This window comes from Podarcis muralis, chromosome 3 (genome assembly GCF_964188315.1).
Source record: "Podarcis muralis chromosome 3, rPodMur119.hap1.1, whole genome shotgun sequence".
Taxonomy (NCBI): Eukaryota; Metazoa; Chordata; class Lepidosauria; order Squamata; family Lacertidae; genus Podarcis; species Podarcis muralis.
Window position 1 is genome coordinate 77,132,345 of NC_135657.1, and position 26,230 is coordinate 77,158,574.

A 26,230-nucleotide genomic window follows, 5' to 3' on the forward strand; every position below is an offset into this window, starting at 1 on the left:
GGGAGTGAAGTGTGGGACCTTTTCACAATATGAAAGAGGAGTAAAAGTGCATTTTGAGAACATTTTAACACGGTACGTTTTCACATGCCTGAAGCCATATATCCCTTTAAGACGCACGTGGTTTTTTTTTAAAAAAATTGTATCTGTTTGTTTCATTATCTTTTAGCCTGTGGCCGTGGATTCTACAAGTCATCTTCGCAAGATCTGCAGTGCTCCCGCTGTCCTATGCACAGTTTCTCAGACAGGGAAGGATCTTCGCGATGTGATTGTGAGGACAGCTATTACAGAGCACCTACTGATCCACCATATGTTGCATGCACAAGTGAGTTATTCATGTAGATAATCACAAAGAATGTTATCTTGCCAGCCCCAGGCACATCTATTTGTTAAGATGGGCTCTCTCTTTCTCTCTGGTACACAGTATTGGCCTTTAGTCTATCTGAGTTAGAAGTGTTTGAAACTGAAAGTTCTGGCTGAGCAGCAAAGTAAACAGAGTAGGAACTACATGAATATAATTTCCCTGTTGCCCCCAACATAACCCAGAGAACACACTATGCAAATATATGTAATATTGTGACGAGGATGAAAATATGGTTCTCCTACATATATTTGCATTGTCATATAAGCCTAATGTGTTACTGCACCAAATGAGTGACATGTGAAATGAAAAGTAACCTGTGTAGATAAGGAGCCCGGCTGAAATGTAATGGGATCTGGCTTGGCGTTCCACCTGCAAGTAGACTTAATGGTGATTCAAGGAATGAATTTGTTCAGTTTGCTCAAAGACAAAACCACCCAAATAAAGCTGTAAATTGCATTAAAACCGGGTAAAGAGGATCTAAATGTATTCTGTTTAATGCATTTTAAAAGGACACAAAAATTCAACTGGAGGCATTTTGTATGCGTCAGCTTCAGAGGTGCATTAACTTATCCCTTTAATTGCACAGAAGAAAAGCTGCTAAAGCTAGGTGTAGTAAATACACAGAGAACGGCTATCCTGTTTCCTTAATGGAAAATAAATAAAGCTTCTTGTCAAGTGAGTTCAAGCAGGCTTTTTGGTAGCTTGTAGTAAATATAATGAAAAGTTTATGTTCTGGCAAGCTTTGGCCTAGGTAATTAAAACATGAGCTAAATTCCCCCCTGCTGGTTTCTGTTTTAACTCCTCCCTCCCATTTGTTTTTGTGTGTTTTGTGTTCAATAAAGGACCTCCATCTGCACCACAGAACCTTATTTTCAATATTAACCAAACTACTGTGAGTTTGGAGTGGAGCCCTCCTGCTGATAACGGAGGAAGAAACGACGTGACCTACAGGGTATTGTGCAAGAGGTGCAGCTGGGAGCAAGGCGAATGTGTTCCCTGTGGGAGCAATGTTGGATATATGCCCCAGCAAACTGGATTAGCAGACAACTATGTCACCGTCTTGGACCTGTTAGCTCACGCTAACTACACTTTTGAAGTTGAAGCTGTCAATGGCGTTTCTGATTTAAGCCGCTCCCAGAGGCTTTTTGCAGCTGTTACTGTTACCACTGGTCAAGCAGGTAAGTAAACAAACTCTAGGATTTTTTTAAGCGCATGCAGCAGGGATTGTTGCACACTATATTTGTCGGCAGCTAAAGCGAGGCACATATTGTGCATGCCTGTAGTAAGCCCCTACAAGGCCCACCTCATTTTTTTGCTAGTTTAACATTGTTTTGATTCTAGTGGCACATGTGGCCTTTAGGATGGAGCACATGGGGCTATTTGTGGCCTACTTGCAGAGTGCCACACGATTGTTGGTGCTAACCACTATCCTGTTGCAAGGAGTAAGACTGGATTGCAATGCCAGTCAAAGACAAGAATTCCTCTGTTGTGCCAGAACTGACTCTTTTGCCTGATCTTGACATTTGTTGCTGCGTGCTACCTTGCATAGGATCAAGCTGTTAGCTGTTTATGTTACAAGGGTATGAAGTCAAGCACTTTCAGACCCATTGATTTCAATGAATGCATTAAGGATATGTTTAAACTTTCTTCAGTGGGTGGTTTGTTGGTTCAGCATGTTGGTTTGTTAGTGCCTAATAAATTTAACTTACTACTCTATATGTTCTTAATGCAATAAGAAACATAAAAAATCATTTGTATTGATAAAATGGGTTTCTGTGTGTGCATTGGCATCTTTGTAGCAATACCCTAGTATTTTCAAACTCTTAAAAGGGAAGTTCCAAACTGTTTATATTTCATTCTGAAACAGTTTAAATCCTCTACCGGAATCTGAGTTAAGGATAATGCCTTCGGTATTCACATCCTTCCCCCAAGATTATCCTTCCAGCTTAATACTTCCAGATATTTGATGATGAGATCCAGTGAGAATGTGACAATTATTCTTTGTTTCTTATATTTATGATAATCTGACAGGTGAAATGTCAGGAAAAATAAAATCAAACTAACATATCACCCAAGGGGCAAAATGTGTTTTAGTGATCTTTGCATGTCGAAATAGGAAGTCTCCTATTCAGGAATGTAAAATGATGAATTGCTTGTTGATAAAAATGATGTTCTAGCAGGTCTGTGCTGCATTTTGTCTTGTGTTGACAGTAGAAATAGGGGTAGACTAATGGCAACAGGCCAGCTGAGTTTTAAGCAAAAAAAAGTATTTTCAATATTCTGGCGTTCAGATGAATAACTCTGGAGCAGGGAAATTAGTGAATGTCTAGAATTTGCTTCTTGAATACTCATTGCTAAGGGACATGTACAACAGGCCCAGTATACTTCCTACTGCATGAGCAGGACAAGTATCTGCATTGGGCTCTCCTGGGCTCTCTTCGCTCCATCCCTTTTCTTCCTCAGCCCTTGCTCAGGTGCATGTGACTTGCAGCATGCCAGATATTGTAAGTATTAAGTGGTCCAGATGTAGACACATCTGGACAGCTCCACCCTAAGGACACATGAATAGGACATGGATTTTGTCCGTGTTTTCAATACTTTTTATATTTTTATATCACATTCTATAGATAATTGCAATGAATATTTTAGTTAAAATATTTATTATGCTTAAAAAAAAAAACATTTTCCATCCATGTATTCATTATATTTACATTATTTTTCTCATTTAAGAACACAGGACAGTATTTTGTATACATGGCAGCAGTAATCTTATTTCATGGAATTGTCAACAATTTGGAGATACTAATTTTTCATGTCTCCTCTTCCAGACACCTCCTAGGGTTCTTGGTCATTTTCTTCAATTTCAACTAGAATAATTTTATAAATAGTTTTAAGTATGCTTTTCCTTGTTTTTCTTTTTAATATCAGGGCATCATCCATCCAAATGAGGAGCAGCCTGTATCATGCCTGAAGTTTATAGATTCGGATTGTGGGAGGTGGGAGGTTCTGAAAGCTCCTTGCAGTGTTTTTCTTGTTTCCCAAAACATGATTTCTCAGTTTGTTGGTATGGAGAGGAGAGCTCTGACTTGGGCTGAGAGCAGGACTGTCTGTGCATTGCAGTGCCTTAGGGGTGTCTAGAGCATGTTGCTGTCCTATTCTGCTGTGACATCCTGCTGACTGCCATGGGGAATGTAATCCTCATAGCATTATTTAATCCAGAGGTGCAGCTAGATAGTCTCTGGATTTGCTGGACCAAGTAACAATTACTGGGTGAGGCACAAGTACAGCTTTCAGAAGGAAACATGAAAGGTTCAAACTCCCCTATCTTACTGTGAATTTACATAGTTACCTAGGAGCAAATTCCATTAAACTCAGTGTATGCAATTTGTATAAGACTGGTGCAATACAGTAGTGTCAGCAAAGCATGCAGAACAAAGCATATTGGCCATGACATTTTGCACAAGCTTCAATTTCCAAACATTCTTCAGGCCATTGCAGTGTACATATTTAGGTACTGCATTGCACCAATGATTAAGGGATAGCTCACTACGTACAGATCCGCTTTTTCCAGGAAGAGGCACATCTGTCCTCCTCTAAGCTGGGCAAAGTTGGACCTGACCACAACAGTCATGGAACCTTCCAGGAGCAATGCTGGGTCTAAAAGAAACCCCCACATTGTGAACCTGATCAGACTGTACCTCCAGTCCCAGATTAGGATGTCTGACAAGCAGCACCTCTTCCTTATCTGTTAAGCCTCAGCTTGTTAGGCCCACCCAACCCATCACAGCTTCTAAGTTACAGTTCAGTAGTCCAACAGCCCTCTTGGTGTCAACTGAAAAAGACAGAGCTGGGTATCATTGACATAATGATGTGGCTCAATCCCAAAACACTGGATGACCTGCCCCAGTGACTTCATGCAGATCTTTAAAGTGTTAGGGGATAAAATAGAGCCCCAAGGAAACTCATAGGTAAGAGACCAAGCAATGGTCCTCTATTTTCTGAGGGACAGAGTTGTCAAATCCCATACTGGTGAAAAGCCCCAGAAGCTGATGGTATCAAATTATTATTACTGTCATCATCGATTTATTAATCAGATTCTGAACAACTGCCTCAAGGTGATTTACACATAAGGTAATTAAAAACAACCAAAAACACATAAACAGCAAATACATTTAAAGCAAGACTAAAATCCTAAAAAAAAAATAGACGCTCGTGGTTAAGACCCATTTATCCAACTGAGAAATCCTGCCAGAACAAAAATATCTTAAATTGTTTCTGGGAAGTGTGGTTGGTGGGCTGCTGTCGTATCTTCATAAGAACGCTCTTCCACATAGCAGGGGCAGCCACACTAAAAGCCAAGCTCTGAGAAACTCTCCCACAGTCTACAACAATTCACTGGGTGTGTAAGGGATTTGATGGCCTCTCATATAGCATAATCCTGAGTTTTATAGTGCCTTGTATGCTTATATGAACACCTTGAATTTGGCCCAGTAGCAGATCAGTAACCAGTGAAAATCCAATAAGCAGGGTGTTATGTGCTGCCTGTAGTTTGCCCCCACAAGCTAGCTACTGTGTTCAGAACTAGCTGCTGCTTCCAGACCAGCACATTGCCGTAATCAAACCCTGTCACTGAGAGGTCTAACAAATGCTTAACCAACAGGGATATACTCCCTCTGTATAGTTAGTTCCTGAGATACGTCCTCCATCAAGATGACAAAAGCTACTGCTCATTGGAACATATCCAAATAATTCGCTTAATCCAAGAAAGCCTGGATATTTATTTTTGAGTTGAAATTATTAATATGGAGATGGCACCAACGGCACAATCCTATGCACTGTTACTCAGAAAGAAGTCCCACTATGTTCAGTGATGCATACTCCAGGCAAGTGTGCATAGGATTGCAGTAACAGATGACACATTTTGTTGTGTAGTCATCATTTGCACTGAACATAACTCAAACGTTAGAGCATACAGTGTAGTTTAGAGCTGCTTATCTACTTTCATTTTCTATTTACTGAGAATCCCGGTGTCTAGATCCAGGTTCTCTAGTCACAACTACAACCGTTGTGTTTTTTATTCAGATATCATGCTATACCAGAGATAGAAGAAACTTGAGCTTTTCAACTATGCTCCCCCCTCCCAGCTTATCATTCTGGTTTGTTAGTGGTCACAAACCATAGTTTGTCAATTGAAACATCACATTAAGCCATAGTTAAGCTTCCTGAAACATGGTGTAGCTTGATGACTGAATTGAGTCCTTTTTTCCCTTCTCTGTAAATTGCTACCACTTTAATTAAATGGTTGGCGAAGAGATGGGCAGCACTCAATGGCTTATATAAATCCATGCTGTCAATGCCTTAGATTGCCATATGGTGAAAAGTATTTGAGTTCTCAACGAATTAAGCTAATCAAAAGGACTGCATTATGCAGCAGCTCCTTGGCACGTACCTTGATATCTAGAGACAGCATGGTATATTAAATAAGAATTAGATTTGATGGGGGTTGGGAATTTATTTTATTTTACTACTTGTTTAGCTTAATTATTGTGCCACAGGAAACTTTCTTTTCAGACATTACAGGAAGTAGATAGAAGTAACAATGTAGGGCTTGGTGGGAGAGGCGAAATAACCTAGGCTTCATATACGGCAAAACTGCAGACATATCTTACCACAATAGCACACAATATGCAAGTTACCTACCATATTTCTTCTTGGGTCTTGTTCCACAAGATAAAAGCTAGGCAAAATGCAATACTTTTAAAGCAGATTTGAAGCACGTCTTCCCCTGTAAAAGAATTTTGTTTACAGAGTAAACAGTATTATAATTCCCAGCAACCTTGAACAAGCCAGAATATATTTGGGGAGGGGGCGAAGGAGAAATGTACTTCAATTGTTCTTTACAGGAATAGTATGACAGCTTGTTCACAGCCACAGGTGAGCAAGGGTGGTCTCAGTGGAAGAGCTGTTGTTTGTCTGCAATTTGCATCTTCCATTCTGCCCATAGCCAAGGTGGTCTGTAGGAAAGGCAAGCCATACTTTAAACTGTGTGAATGGATGACAATTGTTCATTCTTTGCTGCTCATTTGTTCTCATGAATTAGGCTTTTTAAAGATTTTCTCTCAGCCCAGTGTTTGTGAGAACAACCTTTTTTGTGTGCAGGGAACAGATCCTTAGAAAATTATAATCATTTTTTATTTTTATATTTTTTCCCATTTCCCATTTTTCCCACCTGTATTATCAAATACTGAGCATTTCTACTAAGCATTTTGATATATAAATGCATTCTATCACAGTTTTTTTTCTTTAAAAAATACAATATTTTTTCCCTTTAAAAAACATTAAGACCCAAAGAATAAAAACTGTTTTATTGCGTAACACAAAGCAGTTTTGTCATATAATTGGTAGCCTCTACAGTTCAGAAAACAGGAAATATTTTAGGAAAATGATTGATAACTATAATTGAGTATAAAAAAAGGCTTGGAACACAACAGAAAGAGTCTTGCTTCTGTTTACTATGGAGCAAAGAAAATGTTTAACCTTCTTTATAGCTGCGTAAACTGGAATTCATGCAGTTCTTATTTGTGGCTATGATTGTTCTGTGCTTCATGCAAAAATGGTTATTTTATGTAGTCAGATTTGTGTGTATATAGGACTAAGGGACGCGGGTGGCTCCTAGGGCTTGCCGATCAGAAGGTCGGAGGTTCGAATCCCCGCAACGGGGTGAGCTCCCGTTGCTCGGTCCCTGCTCCTGCCAACCTAGCAGTTCGAAAGCAAGTTAGTGCAAGTAGATAAATAGGTACCGCTCCGGCAGGAAGGTAAACGCGTTTCCGTGCACTGCTCCGGTTCGCCAGAAGCAGCTTGGTCATGCTGCCCACATGACCCAGAAGCTGTACGCCAGCTCCCTCGGCCAGTAAAGCGAGATGAGCACTGCAACCCCAGAGTCGTCCGCGACTGGACCTAATGTTTAGGGGTCCCTTTACCTTTACCTTAGGAATAATATAGATGTGAGAATGCTTGTGATCTATGCACTTGCTGCTGTTCCATCACATTAGGTGGACACATTCAATAACCTGGCACTCACCACGCAACAAAGTTGTCCTCCGCCCTCCAAAAAATTATTCTTTCAGGTTTTTGTTCTAGCGCATTCACTCTTAGAGGCTGCATTCACAAAATGCAAATCATTATGTAAAGATAACATCAACTTAATTGAGAAAAGGAGTGGGAGGGGCCATAGAATATGTACAACTCATTACTCCTCTTTTGTTCTGTCTTACCCCCGAGGAGAAAAAATGTCAAAAAGGGAAAAGAGATGCCAAATCAGCTGGGAATTGGCGGGCAGGTGGCAGATGATTAAGATCAAATTATTTGTCATATTGGAATAATATGGAGGAGGTGTGTGTAACAAGATAATTGACACAGCAGGGCTCAGGCTTCATGATATTATTTTGTGTTGTGATATAATTAAAGTTGAAATTGGGATGTAACGTGCAAGGGTTTCAGCAAAAGGTCACACCAATATTGCTCATTTATTAGGAATCTTTTCTCCAAAATTTGAAAGACTGCAGCCAAATGAAAAATATTATTTATTTGTTATTTTAAGCCGGCCCAAGAGAAACGTTGCACCTTGCTTCTAAAAATTTAGGCTAGTTTTGTATACTCAGTCTTCTTAAATACCCAATGACAGGAAACCGGCAATTGGTTGGTTGACAACCAAAAACCAACAAGCTGGACTGGAAAGTGCTGTTGTGCTCATGTTCTGCTTGTAGGATTCCCATAAGTATCTGTCTGGCTACTATAAGAACAGAATCCTAGACTCATAAGCCTTTGGCCTTATTGAGCTGAGCTCTTAAGATGCATATTCATGATTGGTCACAGTGATATAACAAGGGCAATGGTTGACATCACCACATGTCTGCAAACACTGTAGGTAGAGGGGAACTTACATCCAGCAGTGAGGTGTCACAGTCTCTGCTTTTGCTGCATATGGTATATGCAGCCACTGAACAGGTGACTGTACCTCTGAAATGGAGTGTTCATAATAACCATCAGTTTATTTGTATGCTGCTTTTCCATGGGAAACAATGCTTGAAGCTACTCATAGCAACACCAGAAATAAGATACATTTCAAGATAATTCACGAACAATGACAAAACACAGTATTTGAACAAATAGTCCAGGCAAAAGATTAAGCAACTCGCAGAAGCACCATCCAAATAGCACAAAAAGCTGTACATCATATCCATAACTAAATGTTGACCCCAGCAACAATGCCGAAGTCTGTCAAGTTACCTCCCTTCTTCCCTGCCAGGTGGAAATGAGCCAGACAGAGAAGGAGAAACCTGCTCTTGCAGGAGTCACAAGTGGTCTTTTCACATCCGAAGTGCACTGCTGGATCAGTCCAAGGGCACATCTAGTCCCGTATCTTGTTCTCAATGTGACTTATGAGAATCCCGCAAGCGGGACCTGAGTACAACAGCACGATTTCCACTTAAAATCCCTGCACCCCATACTCAGGGGCATATTCCCTCCAGCATTGGAGAGTAGAACACAGTCATATGACTGCATCTTCTTTTGAAGCTGGCCAAGTTGGTGGGCACTGCTACATCTTGTGGTAGTGAATTCTGTGGCAATTGATTTATTGGGACCCCGCTAATTGATTTATTGGTCCACAATTAGCTATTTATGGCTGCCCGGTCCGGCGCGCTTCCCTCAGCTGCGCCACTCATTTCCCTGCCAGACTCTGCTCCGTCTCCCGCAGCTCTTCAGTCACGCCAGTAGCAGAGTTGAGCACAGCGGTGAAACTGTCACGTCCTTCACTTAGCTTCCAGACAAACAAACACAGAGTCCAGGTTTGTCCATTTCAGCTCTTTATTCCGACATTCCCCCAGGGATCTCCTGGGCTCCTTGCAGCCATTACGGACTGCGACTTTCTCCCTCAAAGACCAGAGGGGAACAGAACAGAAACTCCTCCCAGCTCCTCCCAGCTTCTAAAACTGACGTCAGAATGTTGAGGCATCATGGGAACTTCTTAACCAGTTAAGTTCCAAACCTCATAAATTCAACAGTATAATTATGTGGTGTGTGGAAAAGTACTTCCATTTGTCTGTCTCGAGTCTTCATTCAGCCTCATTGATTCATCCCTGAGGATGGGGTAGTGGGGAAATATCTCTAGTGGCTACTTTCTCTGCATCCTGCATAATCTTATACTTGTTCTGTAACTAACAAAGCTCAGCTAATAGTAGGGCAGGCTTTCAGGTTACTAAGCAACAATTTTAAATATAACAACAAAATAACAATATATTAAAATGTTATCTCAGATTATGAGTCGGTACTGTTCTTTCCCTTCAGCTTCTGAATTTGCACATATTAAGCTGATGTCCTTCAAAGGTGAAGGGCAGTTTATTTATCTCTACATTGGATGTAAATATCTTAAGTTTCACATGCAAATAATGTCATTACTGTATAATTACTTGACCACAACCTATTTTTCTCATGCTATTAACCATTTAGACATTTAAAAATATTAGGACCAAGTTAAAAGTATTTCCGCTCTGAGTTACAGTGTTCTTTGAGTCTATTCTGTAACCATTTTATAAAAATGATTCATTGACTGTTTTACACTGGTGTAGCCCAAATAAACTTAATTGCCCCCTGCCTCAGATTAATATGTCAAGTATCTGACAGGATTTAGTAATTGGTTTTATGTCTAAATAAAATCTAGATACAATGGCTGTCTTGTTTGCATGAAACATGGATCAGGTGAAAAATAAGAAGCCTAGCCATTCAAGTGGCCATAGCAACTATCATTTTAACATCTTAAGATGCAACAAGCTAGATTGCTGTATTTTCTAAACAAAAGTGGCATTGTACTGTTGGTATGAGGTGGGGGTAGCTAGACACACTATGAAGGGAAAATGGCTTTTAGCCCACTTTCAGCTCCCTGAAAAAAGCCCACTTCTTGCTTTCTACATTGACACACACCCATTAAACCTTTAAAATATAAATAACTCTTAACTAGTGAAACAGAAGTACTCATGACCATAGGTTTTAATCTATAACTATAATCATCGTGGTTTGGGGTGGGGTGGACCGCGACTGCTTTTTAGTCAATGTTTGCCATTTACTGAGACATATTGGCTCATTTGGATGTTGCTGTCGGGTAACTAGGTATGCAAAAATTTTCTAAGTGTCACTACTTCTTCTCAGTTTATCTCCTAAATACAGATTTGTCATATTCTCAGTGCTTTGTTCTATTCCTCTTAGAGCTCATCTTTCTACTAAATTAGTTAACCTACCAGTGTTACAGGAAGTAAAAGGTACAAAAGTTAACTAGAACTGTGGTTGACATTCATTGTGGTGAGCTTTAAACAAGCCAACTTCATAAGCCACACTTTGAAATCACTTCAAATGCTGGTTTCTCAAGCTCCTTTAAAATTAACTATAGTCAGCGTTAACTACAGTTTTGTCAATCCAGATGACATGACAAACCATGATTGACCAGAAGTGAAAGTGAAAGCTTTCAAACTATTCATCTTGGCCATACAAGAGGAGAGGGGAATACATGAGCCAAGAGGAGCTTGGGTTTGTTCATGGCATGCTAAAACATAGCTTGCAGGCGGTTGTTTAATTTGCATAATTTATCATAGTCACAAATTTGGATTGTTTGCATGGAACACTGACTCCCTTACTATTTATCCTCCTCAATTTATCATACAATAATGCACAAGGTCAAGTGGAAGAGGAACTGAGTTTTCACATCCCATTCTTAAGCACGTGAAGATAAACCATGGCATGGCATCTTGTAATTTCTGTGATATAATCTCTATCAGACACTGGAGGTCTATCTCATTAAAAATAACAATGCATTTCCTTTTAAATGATGATACATTATTTTTGTAAAAAACCCAAGCTATACTCCAAACAAAGTTAAGCATTTTCAAATCCCAATGACTCCAATGGAATAATTTTAAATGTCTTCCATTGGAATAAATGGGACTTTAAAGCGGTTAACTTTGGCAAAGTCATGCTCCGTAAATAGAACAACATTTGTCAGTATTTTGCTTTGCGTAAACAAACCCTTTGGGAGATTTGTTGTACTTGCAACTAAGCATTGCTTACTTTTCACATTGCAATGTTTGGTGCTGGAGGATATAACAATGGCTTGGAAGCTGTTAGAAATAACAGCTTAGCTGACTGTGGTTGCACACACTGGAAAGACAAACAGAACAGTTCTAGCTGACTGATCTCCTCTTTTTTATTACTATTGACATGAAAGTTATTACACTGTTTCCATAGTTCCAACGCAGAAAAGAAGCTCACAGTCCCTCCTCTGCCAGCACTCAGCTGGATAGTGGTTTTGGTGTTTTTCTGCAGGCTACAAACCTACGGGGTCTTATTTGCAAGACTATGTTAGCCCTACAGTTAATCTCTAAACTGAATGCATGCCGTCTTCCAGATATGTTAAGATGAAATAGGCTTTCCATGTGAATGAATAACCAACTCGATAATTTCTCAAATGTGAATATATGTCAGCCACTTACCTAGCAGAGGCATTTCATCGTCACCTGATAAAAATAGGCCTGCTTTGATCTGTCAATCACATTTTTGTTTGCTACTTTTTGTGGGGGTAGGGCTGGGCAAACTTTAGAGGAGCAACTTTAGAAAGAGGGGATGGAAGACAAATAGTGCAGGTTCCTGCAAGTGGGTCCTGTACCCACTTACTCGGAAGAAAGCTCCATTGAAACCAAGTACACTTACTTCTGAGTAAATAGGAGGCTATTATTTGCAAACCCTCATGCCTGCTTCTTGTACGGGCAATCCTATACAAGGATATTTCGAAGATACTCCTACAGAAAAAAGGAAGGCATGAAATACACATTCTGTACAGTCTGAGTAAGATATGCAAGGCTTGATTATAACAATGAAATGGTAGTATAAATAATACTTTGTTTAGTGTAAATTATCATGGCTTAGTGGTCATATTTTGGTCACCATTGAAGAAGTATCAGCGGGAAGGGTGATGTAAGTCAATTATTTAAATTGGCTCCTTTTCACCTTGATTAAAATCATGATTTCAATCATCTTGATTTAAATAAATGAACCTGCATTTAAGCTAGCAGTTTGAGAAGCTGCCCTTGAAGGAGGAGCGGTAACACAGTGTGGAAGAGCTCAGTGTTAGCATAACTCTTGCTGGTTTGCAACCTATGCCCACCTTGTTGATATAGCAGTGACTCCTGCTTTTGGTTCAGATAAGTGTCTGCCTGGTATGAGCAGATGACATGGTGTTGAAGTACAGTTATTTTATTTTTATTTTTGTTTTTATTATTAAAATTATTATCATTCACCAGCAGGTCCCAGGGCAGGTTACAAACCATTTTAAATTCAATATCCAAAAGGTTAAGACAAATTACAGTCAAAGGAATAGGGTAGGTCCGGTTGGTACATATGTCTTCTGAAAATAAATCCAAAAATTGGAAATATTTGATAATTTTATTGGGGACAAGCTTCTCTAACTCATGACTGTTTACCAAATGAAAAACAAGATGACATTGTAGTTGTAATAACACAACCCAAAGAAACAAGTGAAGGGTAGTATTTCTACTCTGTCCTATTTTTGTATCCTTATGTAAAATCCTTGGCATTATTCCTGTATAGTTTGATAAATAGCACACAGCTGCTTTTAGATACGCAGACAGGCAATTCGGCAATGAAACCTACAAGAATAAATGAATTAAGTTCCATGATATCTAAGGTCCTAAGTAGCTGCTCTTAAAAGACCAAATTAAAAAACCATAAATATAGGATTGAGAGCTTGATGCTGAAAGGCAATAATATGTACTGATATCCCACTGATATCTGATTATTTTTAATGGTAGAAATTTGGGCTCCAAATCAAATTATTAGAAGCAAAAACATGTTCCCTGTGCCATCATAATGTATTTAAGGATGCTGGCTGACCCAGACTGGTATTTTGCCCCCCTCTATTTAAAAGACTAGCATGCAAAACTCAGGTTCCAAAGAGGCTTGTGCACAACATGGTTTACATGGTTGTTGCTATTTTTCCTTTCTGGTAACAGATTCTACTGCCTTAAAGAAAGTTGATTTGCAAGGTTCCAGATGCTAGGGGGAAGCAAAACAGTTCTTTAGATCCCATCCATTATGCTTTTTTCTTGAGCTTCGTTTGGAAAGCACCAACTCAGACAACTTTCAGCCCATTCTTGAATATGCTTTCCTTTCCTCCCTTCATTTTGCCTCCATTACTTCCTACAAAATACATATCTATTTCATCACACAAAACAATGTTAGTTTCTGCAGAGTCTAATCAAAGTAGTGTGGATATACTGTTTGGTTTCTCTGCCTTTTTAAACACGTATTTTTATCGGACAATGCTGTGAAGCCTGCACTTCTAAATGGTTATTTCTGTGCAGTGTACCATATTAATCACCTATTGATGAAGTCACAAAGTATATCAATATAGTATATTTCTGCAGAAGACAAATCCCTCACGCTAAAGATTAGAAAAAAAGCCCTATGGGCAATTTGCTGAGGTTGCTGTAAATTGCCAGTAGTATTGGGTATCCTGTGTTCCGTATTTAATGCTAACATAGTAAATGTTGATTATCTTATTTTTTGCTTCGTTAGTGATGAATGAGAGCAAATTTGAGGTAGACAAGCAGTCTGGTGGAATGATGCAGAGCCATCTATGAAAACATCTGTACAACTCCACCAGTGCAGTAAATTATTGCTGCAAGCCAAAGAGATTGATCCAAAAGGATCATTAACAGCTTTAGCCAACTGATCCAAGTAATAGGGCAAATGAAAGAACATTATCAAGATCTAAACTTTTTAAAAGCTGTCAGTTATAATTGCTAAATCATTGTCACTATTTTGTATCAATATGCTACGTTATGACTTAAATTCACTTTCTTCTATTACGAGCAGAAAATAAATATCAATTAAGTGGTAAAATCCACAGGATAAAAAATTATCCAGCCCTCCTGCACTCCATTTTCTAGGAGGTCACCCACAAAGGGAGAGATAATTGCTGCAAGGCAGCAAAATTAATCCAGTATGAGCAAGAAAGGATGATATATGTTCTGTGACAAACTACGTGACAGAGATGTACGTATAAAACAGTGGGTTCTTCTTTTGGAGAGGATGCAAGGGCAAGAGAAGGAGACCTGTGAAAAACAATTAGCATGGCTTCAGAGTGAGCAATTCTTAATTATCCATAGCATGTCGACACAAGATAATTACTGTCCAAATTTTAACAATATTTGGTGATTAACTAGTAGAACAGGAAAGAGCAAGAATACAGCCAGTTGTTTCGTATTGCAAAACGACATCCCATATATTAACACGAATCAAGCAACTCGCGGCAATAATGTGACATGGCAATTCTGCTGTTGTTTGACTGACTCACATGTATAGGAGGTAAGGAATCTGTATGGCAGCAATCCAGCAATACACAAGCTGCTTTCTTGTATGCATTGAGAAGTCATGGTGGGCAAATTAAACTGATCTCCTTTCTGGCAGCACCTGTGCCTCATGAAATTGCCACCCCAGAAGCTGTCTCAACCTTTTTAAGAGCCTTGCGAGTGCATTTGGATACTGCTGCCTGAAGAGAATGCTGAATTACTTTCATATATGTGTGTGGTTTTATTCCTGGTCTAATGTACTTTGTGTAGCCTAGCAAGATTAAGCATATGGTGAAGCGAAGGAAAATCCCAATTTGGAGCCTCTAAACTTAAGTATAAATGTACAGGTACACTTGTAACGATGAAATTATATGGCTTCTTGGACTGACTCACATATACATTTGTTAGATTGACCTGTGCAGTCCTTGAAAATATTAAGCAGCTTTCAAGTTTGTATTTTGTGAACAAATATTCATTCATACAGTGATCTTGTTTGGTAAGAATCTTGAATCCTATTGTTGTTCATGTTGAATTCCAAGAAGTAAACCAGGAAACACATCTCTGGGTGGGCTTTTACTTACAAATTGTGGCACTGTAATGTTAGTGTAAAGGGTCTTTGAAGTCTTGATATCTCCTTTTGTGAAACAGTCAAAACAGCTGAAGTGTTAAATGTAATTGAACACAGTTGGCTATGTGGCAATGCAACTGAACAAATTGACTATAAAGTTCAGTGACACACATCAATTTGTACTGAAATGTTTATTATCCAGTTTGTTAAAGTGCTCAGTGTGTGTGCTTCCAAAGGTTATATTTTTGTGGCTTTCCCAGCATACAGCAAACAACAAAAGCCAAGTTTTATTTGTTCACAAGATCTCCAATACCCAGACTTTTCCCACCCTGAAGTTGATTTTGGGTTGCTATTCTGAAGTAGGAATTCCTTTGCAGAGGCAGGATAGAGCTGCACTGATATTCCTGTGACAGTTAAAGAGATCGGGAGCAGATGGTGAGATAGTGTGTACCACCTTACCATCCGGCCTTCTCTCCAGCATGAATTCCCATTTCTCTACAGGATATGTCAACACTAGTGGCTCAACACCAGTTACCTGATTTAAAGGGACGCTGCCTGCCCCCTTTTCAGTAGTCCACAACAGCTTGCTCCTCCTGTTGCATTATGTAATAGGCACTGACTACTGTAGTTGAATAGATCTTTATGCATTTTAAAGGGAGAAAGAGAAAATTGTCATGTAGGAGGCAATCTAAAAGGTACAGGCAGGGCTTTTTTTCCTAGAAAGAGGTGCCAGAACTCCCCCTTTTTTAGTGGGGACACCCACCCAAAGTTGTTGAGCTTTTTTTTCTTAGAAAGCACCCACCGAGTCTCAATCAATTTTATTGTATATAACCAAAGGCCTTTACAATGGACGATAGAGAATAAAAGGAAACTTTCATCTAAAATCATACAATGTAACCTATAGCAGTTTATAACATAAAAAGAAATTTACAACATTAAAACTTAAGATTGGGGTGCATTCACATAGCTGGAATAGAGCTTCTTGGCTGCCGGTGCAAATTTGGCTTCCTGGTGTGTAGTATATAGACATTTATCTGCTAGGAGTGGTGATATAATTTTTCCTCTGGGCATTGTGTACAGTGTGGCAAATCAACAGAAAGTGTGTAATGTCCTCTACCTGATTGCATCCATATACAGTGGTACCTCAGGTTACAGACACTTCAGGTTACAGACTCTGCTAACCCAGAAATAGTACCTTAGGTTAAGAACTTTGCTTCAGGATAAGAACAGAAATCGTGCGGCGGCAGCGGGAGGACCCATTAGCTAAAGTGGTACCTCAGGTTAAGAACAGTTTCAGGTTAAGAACGGACCTCCAGAACGAATTAAGTTCTTAACCCGAGGTACCACTGTATACATTTGCAAACTATACAGGAAATTCCCCAACATCTCCCCTCTAAATATGCTGAGGGCATCTGTTGAAATCTTAGTCCTGCAAAGACCCTGCTTAGTTGTGGGAAGGTCAAGATAATAGGGCCTTGAGTGATTGGTCTTAATTTGTGGGTACCAAGTAGAGTAATGGGCAGCAAAGATGGATACTCTGTCTTGATTGGAATCCAGATCAAAGATCCAGAACTTTGTAGAGCTCCCCCCGCCCAACCTCTTGTTTGCCTGCTCGACCTAACGCCACAGGGAAACCATAAAAAGCTTCACCGCTGCCACGCTGCTAAAATCCCTCCACCATGCAGCCCAGAGCGCCGTGCAGGGGGACGGAAGTGCAACACTACAGACCTTCTGGAATGCACCAATGAGGTGCTGGAACTCAGTTCTGGGGAGTTCTGGCTGAAAAAAGCCCTGGGTATAGGACAGGTAGGGACGTGGGTGGTGCTGTGGGTTAAACCACAGAGCCTAGGACTTGCCGATCAGAAGGTCGGCGGTTCAAATCCCCGTGAGGGGGTGAGCTCCCGTTGCTCAGTCCCTGCTCCTGCCAACCTAGCAGTTTGAAAGCACGTCAAAGTGCAAGTAGATAAATAGGTACCGCTCTGGCGGGAAGGTAAACGGCGTTTCCTTGCACTCCTCTGGTTTGCCAGAAGCGGCTTTGTCATACTGGCCACATGACCCAGAAGTTGTATGCTAGCTCCCTTGGCCAATAAAGCGAGATGAGCACCGCAACCCCAAAGTCGGTCACGACTGGACCTAATGGTCAGGGGTCCCTTTATCTTTTTATAGGACAGGTATTCCATCTGAAGGAGCAAATAGCTTATCTAAGTGCTTTGTGTAACAAATTGTTGCAGTATGGAGTGTTCCAGACAGACTGTGTGATTTCCCATCACATTCTGCTAATTCATTAGCATTTGCGGAATCACAAACCCTTGCCATTGCTTGGAAAACACATTCTGTTGTATGACATCCAGTGGCTGCCTGGTCACTGAAGCTACCAAGGCTAGGAAGAATGATTTCTCCCCTTTGTTTTTCCATACACTGTCATAGCAAGATGTGAAGGCTGTCTTGTTTTAACGAAAGCAAGATATGTTCAGGCCAGTTTTAATTTGAAGTGCTGCTAACCAGTCCTGCATCTCATTATTCCGCATAACTGTTTGACACAGTGACATCCTTGAGTGTGACAGAGCAGTGCTCAGGGGTTTCTAGCTTCCAGTTTCTGTTTCATTTCTTGGTTGATCAAAACTTCAGTGGAATTTGGAACAGGGTGAATCCAAGTTCAAAACTGGAATAGGGAGGAGGGTTAGAATCAACCATAACATCTACTTCTCATGTTTATTCAAGTTGCTTTTCCCCCTGCTTTGCTAAGGCTTGATTGACAGCACACTGAAACGAGATTCCCTAAGAATGTATTGTTGTTGTTTTAAAAAACCTGCATACCACACATCCAAACTGTATACTACTGTGACAGTTTTATTTTTAAATGGGAAGCTAGTAGCAGATAAAAACAAGACAACCATCAAGGGAAGCTACAACCAGAGACAGCTGAAGCAATTGGGTGTATAATGCGTTCCTTTGAGTGGCTGCTTACTTCCCCATTTTTGTTTCTGCAAACCTGTTAAGTCTAGGGATGGGAGATGAAAGCTCAGTGCATGAGATACCATGGCATTTTGGCAAATGTTTGTCCAGGTGTGTGTATATGTATGTATGGGAAGAAGTGATCATTCTTGGGCATTTGGTGTTTTGAGTTCAAACCCAAGAGTCGTCTTGCACTTGGTTTGTCGTCTTGCACGTTGGTTTCTCACTTTAACTAGTTTGCCTTCTGTAAAATCAACATTGCATTACAGCAGCAAATGTTTTGTCAAGACAGTAGCTTTGTTGGGCTCTATATAGTTCCAGCACTTTGTTTTTCTAACTGAACAGTTTAAAGCCTCTGGAATGTTTAGAACCAGAGGTGGAGAATCTCAGGTCTAGGGACTTTTGGGCCTCTTCATCTGGACCCAATACTTTCTTATCCTCTCCTCCTGGGTCATTCACCTTCTTCCCAGGTTATACCCCTAATTGGTTGGAATATACCCTACTTGAACAAAAGTTAAGAGCCACAACCATTGCTCTAACTACTTTTGCCTCTGAGTATATGAAGAATTCTAAGTCCTCCATTTGGTATATCAAAATTCAGAGTGATCACAAAAGGGCTACTTATCTACAAGAGTTCATTTTCCTCCATTAGACATGTGCTTACTCTGCTCAGATTTCAAGCTACATCCACAGAATATCTGGCTGGTGAATTATTTAATAGGCCAACAAATGGCTTTAGGCTTGACCAAAGACAATGTGTATTATATCCTGTATTAACCTTTATACAGCCCACCTAGGTCTATCAGATTATTCCATAACTAGATGGTTGCCTATAGAATAGAATGCACTATCAGTGAGAAAGGCTCTTTTTCTTTTACCCCCAAGTACTGCTGTGAGCTGAGGGGATTTTGAAATCTAAATGATTTTGGAAACTCTTGGATTTTCTGAATTTAGTATTTGTGAGTTGTATTCTAATGCCTTTGGCTGAACTTCCACTGGCATGAGTCTTCTGGAAGGTGGACCAAGACCCCTTGGGGCCTGAAAAGGTTCCCCATCACTGGCCTAGGAAACAGTGATATCACTGTGTTGTTCTCCCATTATCTGAGATTCAGCAGTTTATTTCTGAACATCAAGCTGGTTGGAAAAGTTTTGTATGGGTAGAACTGAGGGGGGTGGGAAAGAATTAAAGGAGATCCTGCTGGATCAGACCAACGGTCCATCTTGTGCAGCATCCTGTTCTCACAGTGACCAGCCAGATTCCTATGGGGAGCCTACAACCAGGACCTGAGCACAAGAGCCTTCTCCCCTCTTTCAGTTTTCAGCAGCAGGTATCCAGAAGCATTACTGATCTTGGAGGCAGAACAGATGTGATAATAGCTTGGCAAGGTGACGTTGCAGCACCTTTGCTTTTTTTTTTTTTTTTTTTTTTTGAGGCACCAGCTGCCCCTGCTGAGTATAAGGAATTAACACTGAATGAAGGAAGATATATTAAGTAATAATGACAATGTGAGGTTCATGTGCCCTTTTAAACCTAATTTATAACCCTGGTGGATTACTGCAGCATGGCTTTCATCTGTAAAAACTTCACCCAAGAGACTACTTTATTAATTCATCATGTTGATTTCTTTTGGCGCATTTGCCGTAATATATATATATTAAAATATATGGGAAGACAAGTCTGAAAAAGCTGCCAGCCCGTTTGTTCCACCTTGGATGTTTTCATTTTTCAGGCGTTTGTTTTCTCTTCCTTGGAAGTAAAATTACAACTTTCTGTTTTGCCTTCCAGTACTACAGAAGGAGTAAGATAGCAAAATATCATCCAATAGCTACAGTTACTATAGTTTCTAAAGAGGCAAGGCCTGTCTCAAGTTAACCTGTAGCTTTTTTTTTTTAAGCCTTTTGATTTATCTGTCACTTGATCCATCAGCAATGAATAATTTTCATGGAAGGTGCACTTTAATTACATTCCCATTTGACTTGCATTATCATGCCCTATCTAGGTAATTAATCTCACCAAGTATCCAATTTCGGCCTTTATTGCTGGCAGGCAGGCCTCTTGAATTATGTGTGCTTGAATGGGTATTTGGTCTATTTTAAGCTAAACACACCATGAGACAATTTTTAGGGTCTCCAGTTCTTCCCTCCCCCCATTAAAATGTGACCCATACTTTGGAGTGATTTGGTTGATTTGCTTATTTTGCTTGACTGTCTTAGCATTTTTAGACTTAAGTGGCCAAGGGCAGTAGTTCACAGAGTTGCAGAACTGTAGGTATGCCAAATTAACCAAGATCCTGATTATGGTACGCACTTAAAAAAAAAAAAAGTAGTTGGAAGATGAGTCAAGATATGGGGAGGCAGGCAGGAATTTTTGTTCTGTAGTTTCATGGTATGATTCACGAAAGAGCACAGTCTCCCATTCCTTTTGATAGGTCTTTTGCAGGAGAACCTCTCTCTACTGTGGCCCAAGTCATGTTCCTGCTATCATTCTGAAATTAGAAATTGCAATTACGTTAAATTTAGTTCCATTTACCCTGTGGGATCATTCTTTATTTTTTATATATACAAAAAAAATGTACAATTGAACCCACATATTAGCTTGCATACTAAGAGTCTTGTAGAGAAGATTATTCTTATTCTGTACCCTCTTAAAAGGATTCCAGCTAAGGTCTGCAGTAATTAAGCTTATAACATAAGGGATACTGTGGAGAAAGTAAAGAACTGTATGGTAGAAAAATTAGAAACATAATTAGAGCCTTCATGTACTTTAAGAGAAGGAAAATATATGTGTGCATTGAAAGAAAAGTTTCATGTTTCTGAAGGTGTTTGGTTCCTTTGAAATAATAACAGTGAGAGAGTGACTTTAACTACTTAGCTAAGATATAGTTCTTTGCTTCCCAAAGACTTTTTTCATATACTATTAATTTGCTGCTTTTTTTTTTACTCATTAGATCTCTGAACAACATTGTGGCATTTATTTTCACTTTTCTTAAATAAAGTAAGTTTGTATCTGTAACCATGTTTAGAGTTACATTTACATCCAGACATGTTCTTTCGTGTACCATTAATTATCTGATAAATGTTTTTAATTACTTGTTTTTAACTGTTTTTATGGATAATTTAATATTTCTTGTGAACCGCTTAGAGGATTTATTATAATCAAACAATGTATATTTTATATATTTATATTGTTAAATATATAAAATAAAAAGTAAGGTGAGATAAACATAATCATTAAGTAAGGTGAGATAAACATAATCATTAGTGGTGCCTTTGTATCAGTAGAAAAGGAGAAATGCAAAATTAAATACATATGGTCTTGTAGAACTTTCTTTATGGAAATGGAGAATCATATTATAAGTCATCAGTTAGTAAATGTTGAAAGTCCCTGAATAAATTTGGCTTGTACTTTCCTGTCTGACTGGGCAGCCAGGGGCTTGCAATGACACCATACCACCACTTTGCTGTCTCCTTAGAATAGAATGGTTCAGAAGTCTCCTTTCCTCTCACCTAGGCATCTACCATGAGACGCCATGTAGAAAATATTCCTATAACTTGGTATCTAATGCTGATTTTTAAAAATTTGTTTGCAGATTTATAAGCCATTTCACAATCAAAAGCTTCACACTCAAAATTTTTAAAAAGGATAAAATTCAAAAGTGGTTTTTTCTTTATGTCTTTAAAACGTGCATTGATTTTGTTTGCAAGCTTCCTTAGAAGGATTTGTTTCCTAAAAGGTGGGATATATTCTTCCTAATACCAAATAATAACATAACTTGCTCATAATTCCCTGGCTCACAGCTGATACTTTCAGCAACTACACTCATCTTCAATAATTGCTGCAAAATCTCTTGTCTCTCCACTACAGAATTTTACTGAGCTTTGCTCACTATAACCCAAAATCTTCATGCCAACTGGAACTTTTTCTTACAAGAATAAAGCATGCCTCTTTCCATATCACAAACACAAACATCTGCTGTCTCATATGCACACTATTTGGAACCCTTCTTGACATAGAGAGGCAGTTTTAGGAATCTTTATTATTCCACAGGACCTTAGTCAGCAAAAAATAGCCCTGGTAGAAGGGCATTTTAAGAAAGGAATGGGGGAAGTGATGAACCATCCCTTCATTTCCATTCTAGTGGACTGCTTTGTTGTCACGTTCCATTTCTTACAGATAAAGCTTTATTTACACCTTGCTATTGGTAGAGGATACAAAGGAGTGAGGTCATATTTGGTCTAGCACTCTATAAGTCAGATCATCTTTGTCCTGAGCTTCAGTGTCCTTGTTCCAATGACTCCCGAGTTTAAAGGACACATCAGTGGTTGTTCATGTGAGTTGGTGAAGGAGCTGGAAATTTCATATCCTTTTCAGTTTTTATATCTACAGCTTTTGCATGAGATCACGGCTTGCAAACGTAGCTATTCAAGCCACTGCAAAATTTGAGTTCAGTTTAGTGATCATTACTTTTGTCGGAAGCCCCATCAAAGGCATCTGTAGTGCCACTAACAGATGCTTGGAGAATCAAACTCATATGCAGCTGAACGACACAGTACTCACAAAATCTTGGTGTTTGCTTAACAATTCAGCAAAGCATATGCTAGTGCAGTAAGCCCTAAAAGTAATAGTGTAGGCTGAGGGTGCGCGAAACAGCCAGGACTTTATTGCATACCTTATGCCATTGTCATGTGCACAGTGAATAACGGAGAGCAAGATTTGACTTGGAGTAGAGTTTTAAACAATCCGAGTATAGTTTAGAAAAACTGAAGCATATTCAGAAATGAGTTTCAAACTTTCAACTCTCTAGTTCAGGTATGGGGAACATTGGGCCCTCCAGGTGTTGATGATCTGCAACTCCCATCAGACCCAATCAGTGAAGCCAATGGCCAGGGATGATGGGAGTTATAGTTCAGCAATATCTGGAGCGCTCCCCACACCCGTTCTAGTGGATTTATATTGATAATAATACTTGTGCCATTTGTAATGCAATAATTTGTAATGTAATAACGCAATAGCTAAAAGCTTGCAACCCTGAAAAATACGCCTACAATATTAACAGTATTTAAAAATGATTAATCAATTTATGCATTCATTATTTAAACATAGTTCAGTTAGGGTACATTAAAGAGTGCATTGTTACGGAGTGCAAAACAACAACAACACACCTCTAATATTAGTATATATTTCCTGCAATGAGCAGAAACTTAAGTTTTCACTTCAGTTAAATCCATGATTCAGTAAGTGTGTTATGTAAGAGTATTTGGACTTCCTGATAAATGTAAAGTGCCGTTTTCCACTTGGTATTAAAAGAAACAATAGCCAAATGTCAACATACCGTATTTTTCACTCTATAAGACGCACTTTTTCCCTCCTAAAAAGTAAGGGGAAATGTGTGTGCATCTTATGGAGAGAATGCAGGCTGTGCAGCTATTACTGATAGCCGCGCAAAACCTCTTCAGCGCAGCGGGAGCGTTTCTCCTGCTGCGCTGAAGAGGCTTCGCATTGCTTTTGCTGAAGCCAGAACAGCAAGAGGGATTGCTGCGCAAAGCCTCTTCAACAACATTTGATTCAGAATATATTTTTTCTTGTTTTCCTCTAGGCACGTCTTATGGTCGGGTGCGTCTTATAGAGCAAAAAATATTTTGCCACTCAAGTAAAGATGCTGAATGAGATTATGATAATAGACCACTTTGTTTGAAATACAGTGGTGCCTCGCAAGACGAAATTAATTCGTTCCGCAAGTTTTTTCTTCTTGCGAGTTTTTCGTCTTGCGAAGCACGGTTTCCCATAGGAATGCATTGAAAATCAATCAATGTGTTCCTATGGAAACCGCCTTCAGACCAGGTCTGGGGACAGTCTGTCCCCCAACCTCTTCTGAAGGCTGGGGGGATAAGGGCTTTTCTTCCCACCGCCAGCCTTCAGAAGGCTGTTCTGAAGGCTGGCAGTGGGAAGAAAAGCCCTTCTCCCCACCTCCCGCCCCGCAAGTTCCGGGGACAGGAGGGCTTTGCTGCCGACCGCCAGCATTTTAAAAGCCCCCGGGACAGCGGAGACTTCTCCACTGTCCCGGGGCGATTTTAAAATGCTGGCGGGCGGCAGCGAAGTCTCCGCTGTTCCGGGGGCTTTTAAAATGCTGGGGGTCGACAGCGAAGGCTTCGCTGCTGCCCGCCAGCATCTTAAGATCGCCCCGGGACAGCGGAGAAGTCTCCGCTGTCCCGGGAAGGCAAGCGGGGGGGGGGAGCAAAGACTTTTGCCCCCCGTCGGCCTTCAGAAGAGGTCCAGGACCTCTTCTGAAGGCCGGCGGTGGGCGAAAGTCTTTGCTCCCGACGGCCAGCATTTTAAAAGCGGTCCGGGATAGCAGGAAAGCGCAGCGCAATTCCCTGCTATCCTGGACCGCTTTTAAAATGCTGGCGGTGGGGATCAAAGCCTTTCGGCCCCCGCCGGCCTTCCTGGACCTCTTCTGAAGGCCGGAGGGGGGCGAAAGGCTTTGCTCCCCACCGCCAGCATTTAAAAGAGGTCCCCGGAGATTTCCCTATGGGCTTTCTTCTTGCGAAGCAAGCCCATAGGGAAATTCGTCTTGCGGAACGACTCAAAAACGGAAAACTCTTTCGTCTTGCGAGTTTTTCGTTTTGCGAGGCGTTCATCTTGCGAGGCACCACTGTATGCAAATATTAATTGTACATTTCCCAACTTTGGAGAGAATGCTTTGTTGTGTTCTGTGTAACATGAATATTTTGCACTACACAGTACTGGTAGATGATTAAGACCCACAAACTGAGAAATATAGATAAAGTATATTAATAAAGTATTTTAACTCTTTCTTGGATTAAGATACAAGTTCATAGTCAGAGCATATGGAAACATATTAATGAAATCCAAGGATGTGAAACCTGATTGTTACAAAGGATAAAACAGTATGTTTCATTTTTAAATATGACGTAGTTGTAAGAGCTCTGCAGCAAAATTTAGAAGTGGCTTTCTTGTTAACAGATTCTACATTAAACTTGAACCTCTTGATTGTCTGTGGCTCATACAGCATCTATTCTGATTGTATATAGATGGCAGTGAAGCTCCAAATATATATGAATTGATTTGGTTCAAATATTATATAGTTCTCTCTAGCTATTAATCTGTTGAGAACAGTGAGAATAAACAAGACTTGGTTTCCATTAATTTGATAAAGTGTGGATAAATTTGTTGCTTGTTGCTTGTTTTGAGATCTATAGATTGTCTTTTTGAAACTGGATATTTGAAGGTTACCAATGGGCATTTTAAGATTATGGTTACATTTCATCATTGCACTTAACTCTGCAGTGGCATGTAAAACTGCTGGGATATTTTAAAAACATTGTCCTTGACACCAAGTGTTAATATAAATAAGGGGCATTATAGCTGGTATATGGCTTTATTAACTTTTACAGTTACTGTTGTTTTTGCACTATCAATTTGGAAAGAATAATACTAAAGCATCCAGTTCTTTTTTTAAAATAGAAAAATAGGTGCCATAAATTTGTTACGATAAGTTCCACACTTTTTAAGAAAGAAGAGGTGTCGGTACTGCTTACGCTTTAGTATCCTCTGAAAAAAAGCACTGAGAGCATCTTATGGCAAGTGATGCAGCCCACCCATTTAAACTGGCTCAATAGGATGAGCTTTCTCTGCACATTGATCTCATGAGTGCCTGTGTTTGCTCTGTTAAGTCAACAAACACCATGAGCATCGTCATAATGTTGTGTGAGATCCCCAGCCCTCACTTACCAGCTTTCACTGCTACTAGGCGGGGCTACAGAAACAAACTCTGCGATGCCATAGCATCACATGGTGTGTGTAGACATTGGATGGAATTCAGTTGATGTTCTTGCACTCACAGAAAGCTTTGGTCCAGTGGGAGCATCTGCTAACAGAATATGGGAATGGGTGATTTTTGCTAGGTA

General features: G+C 39.9%; 1 protein-coding gene across 4 annotated transcripts in view; it reads left to right on the top strand.

Moving 5' to 3' along the window:
* The window catches only part of EPHA7 (EPH receptor A7), a 161,891-nt gene that overhangs the window by 58,441 nt on the left and 77,220 nt on the right, over positions 1 to 26,230 (top strand). For 3 of the 4 annotated variants that reach the window (XM_028722994.2, XM_028722992.2, XM_028722993.2), the window contains exons 4-5: positions 167 to 322; positions 1,204 to 1,539. The exons of the other annotated variant lie outside the window; for it this stretch is intronic. In XM_028722994.2, coding sequence (XP_028578827.1) covers positions 167 to 322; positions 1,204 to 1,539 — 492 coding nt within the window. The remainder of the gene's footprint in view (positions 1 to 166; positions 323 to 1,203; positions 1,540 to 26,230) is intronic. 4 annotated transcript variants of the gene reach the window in all.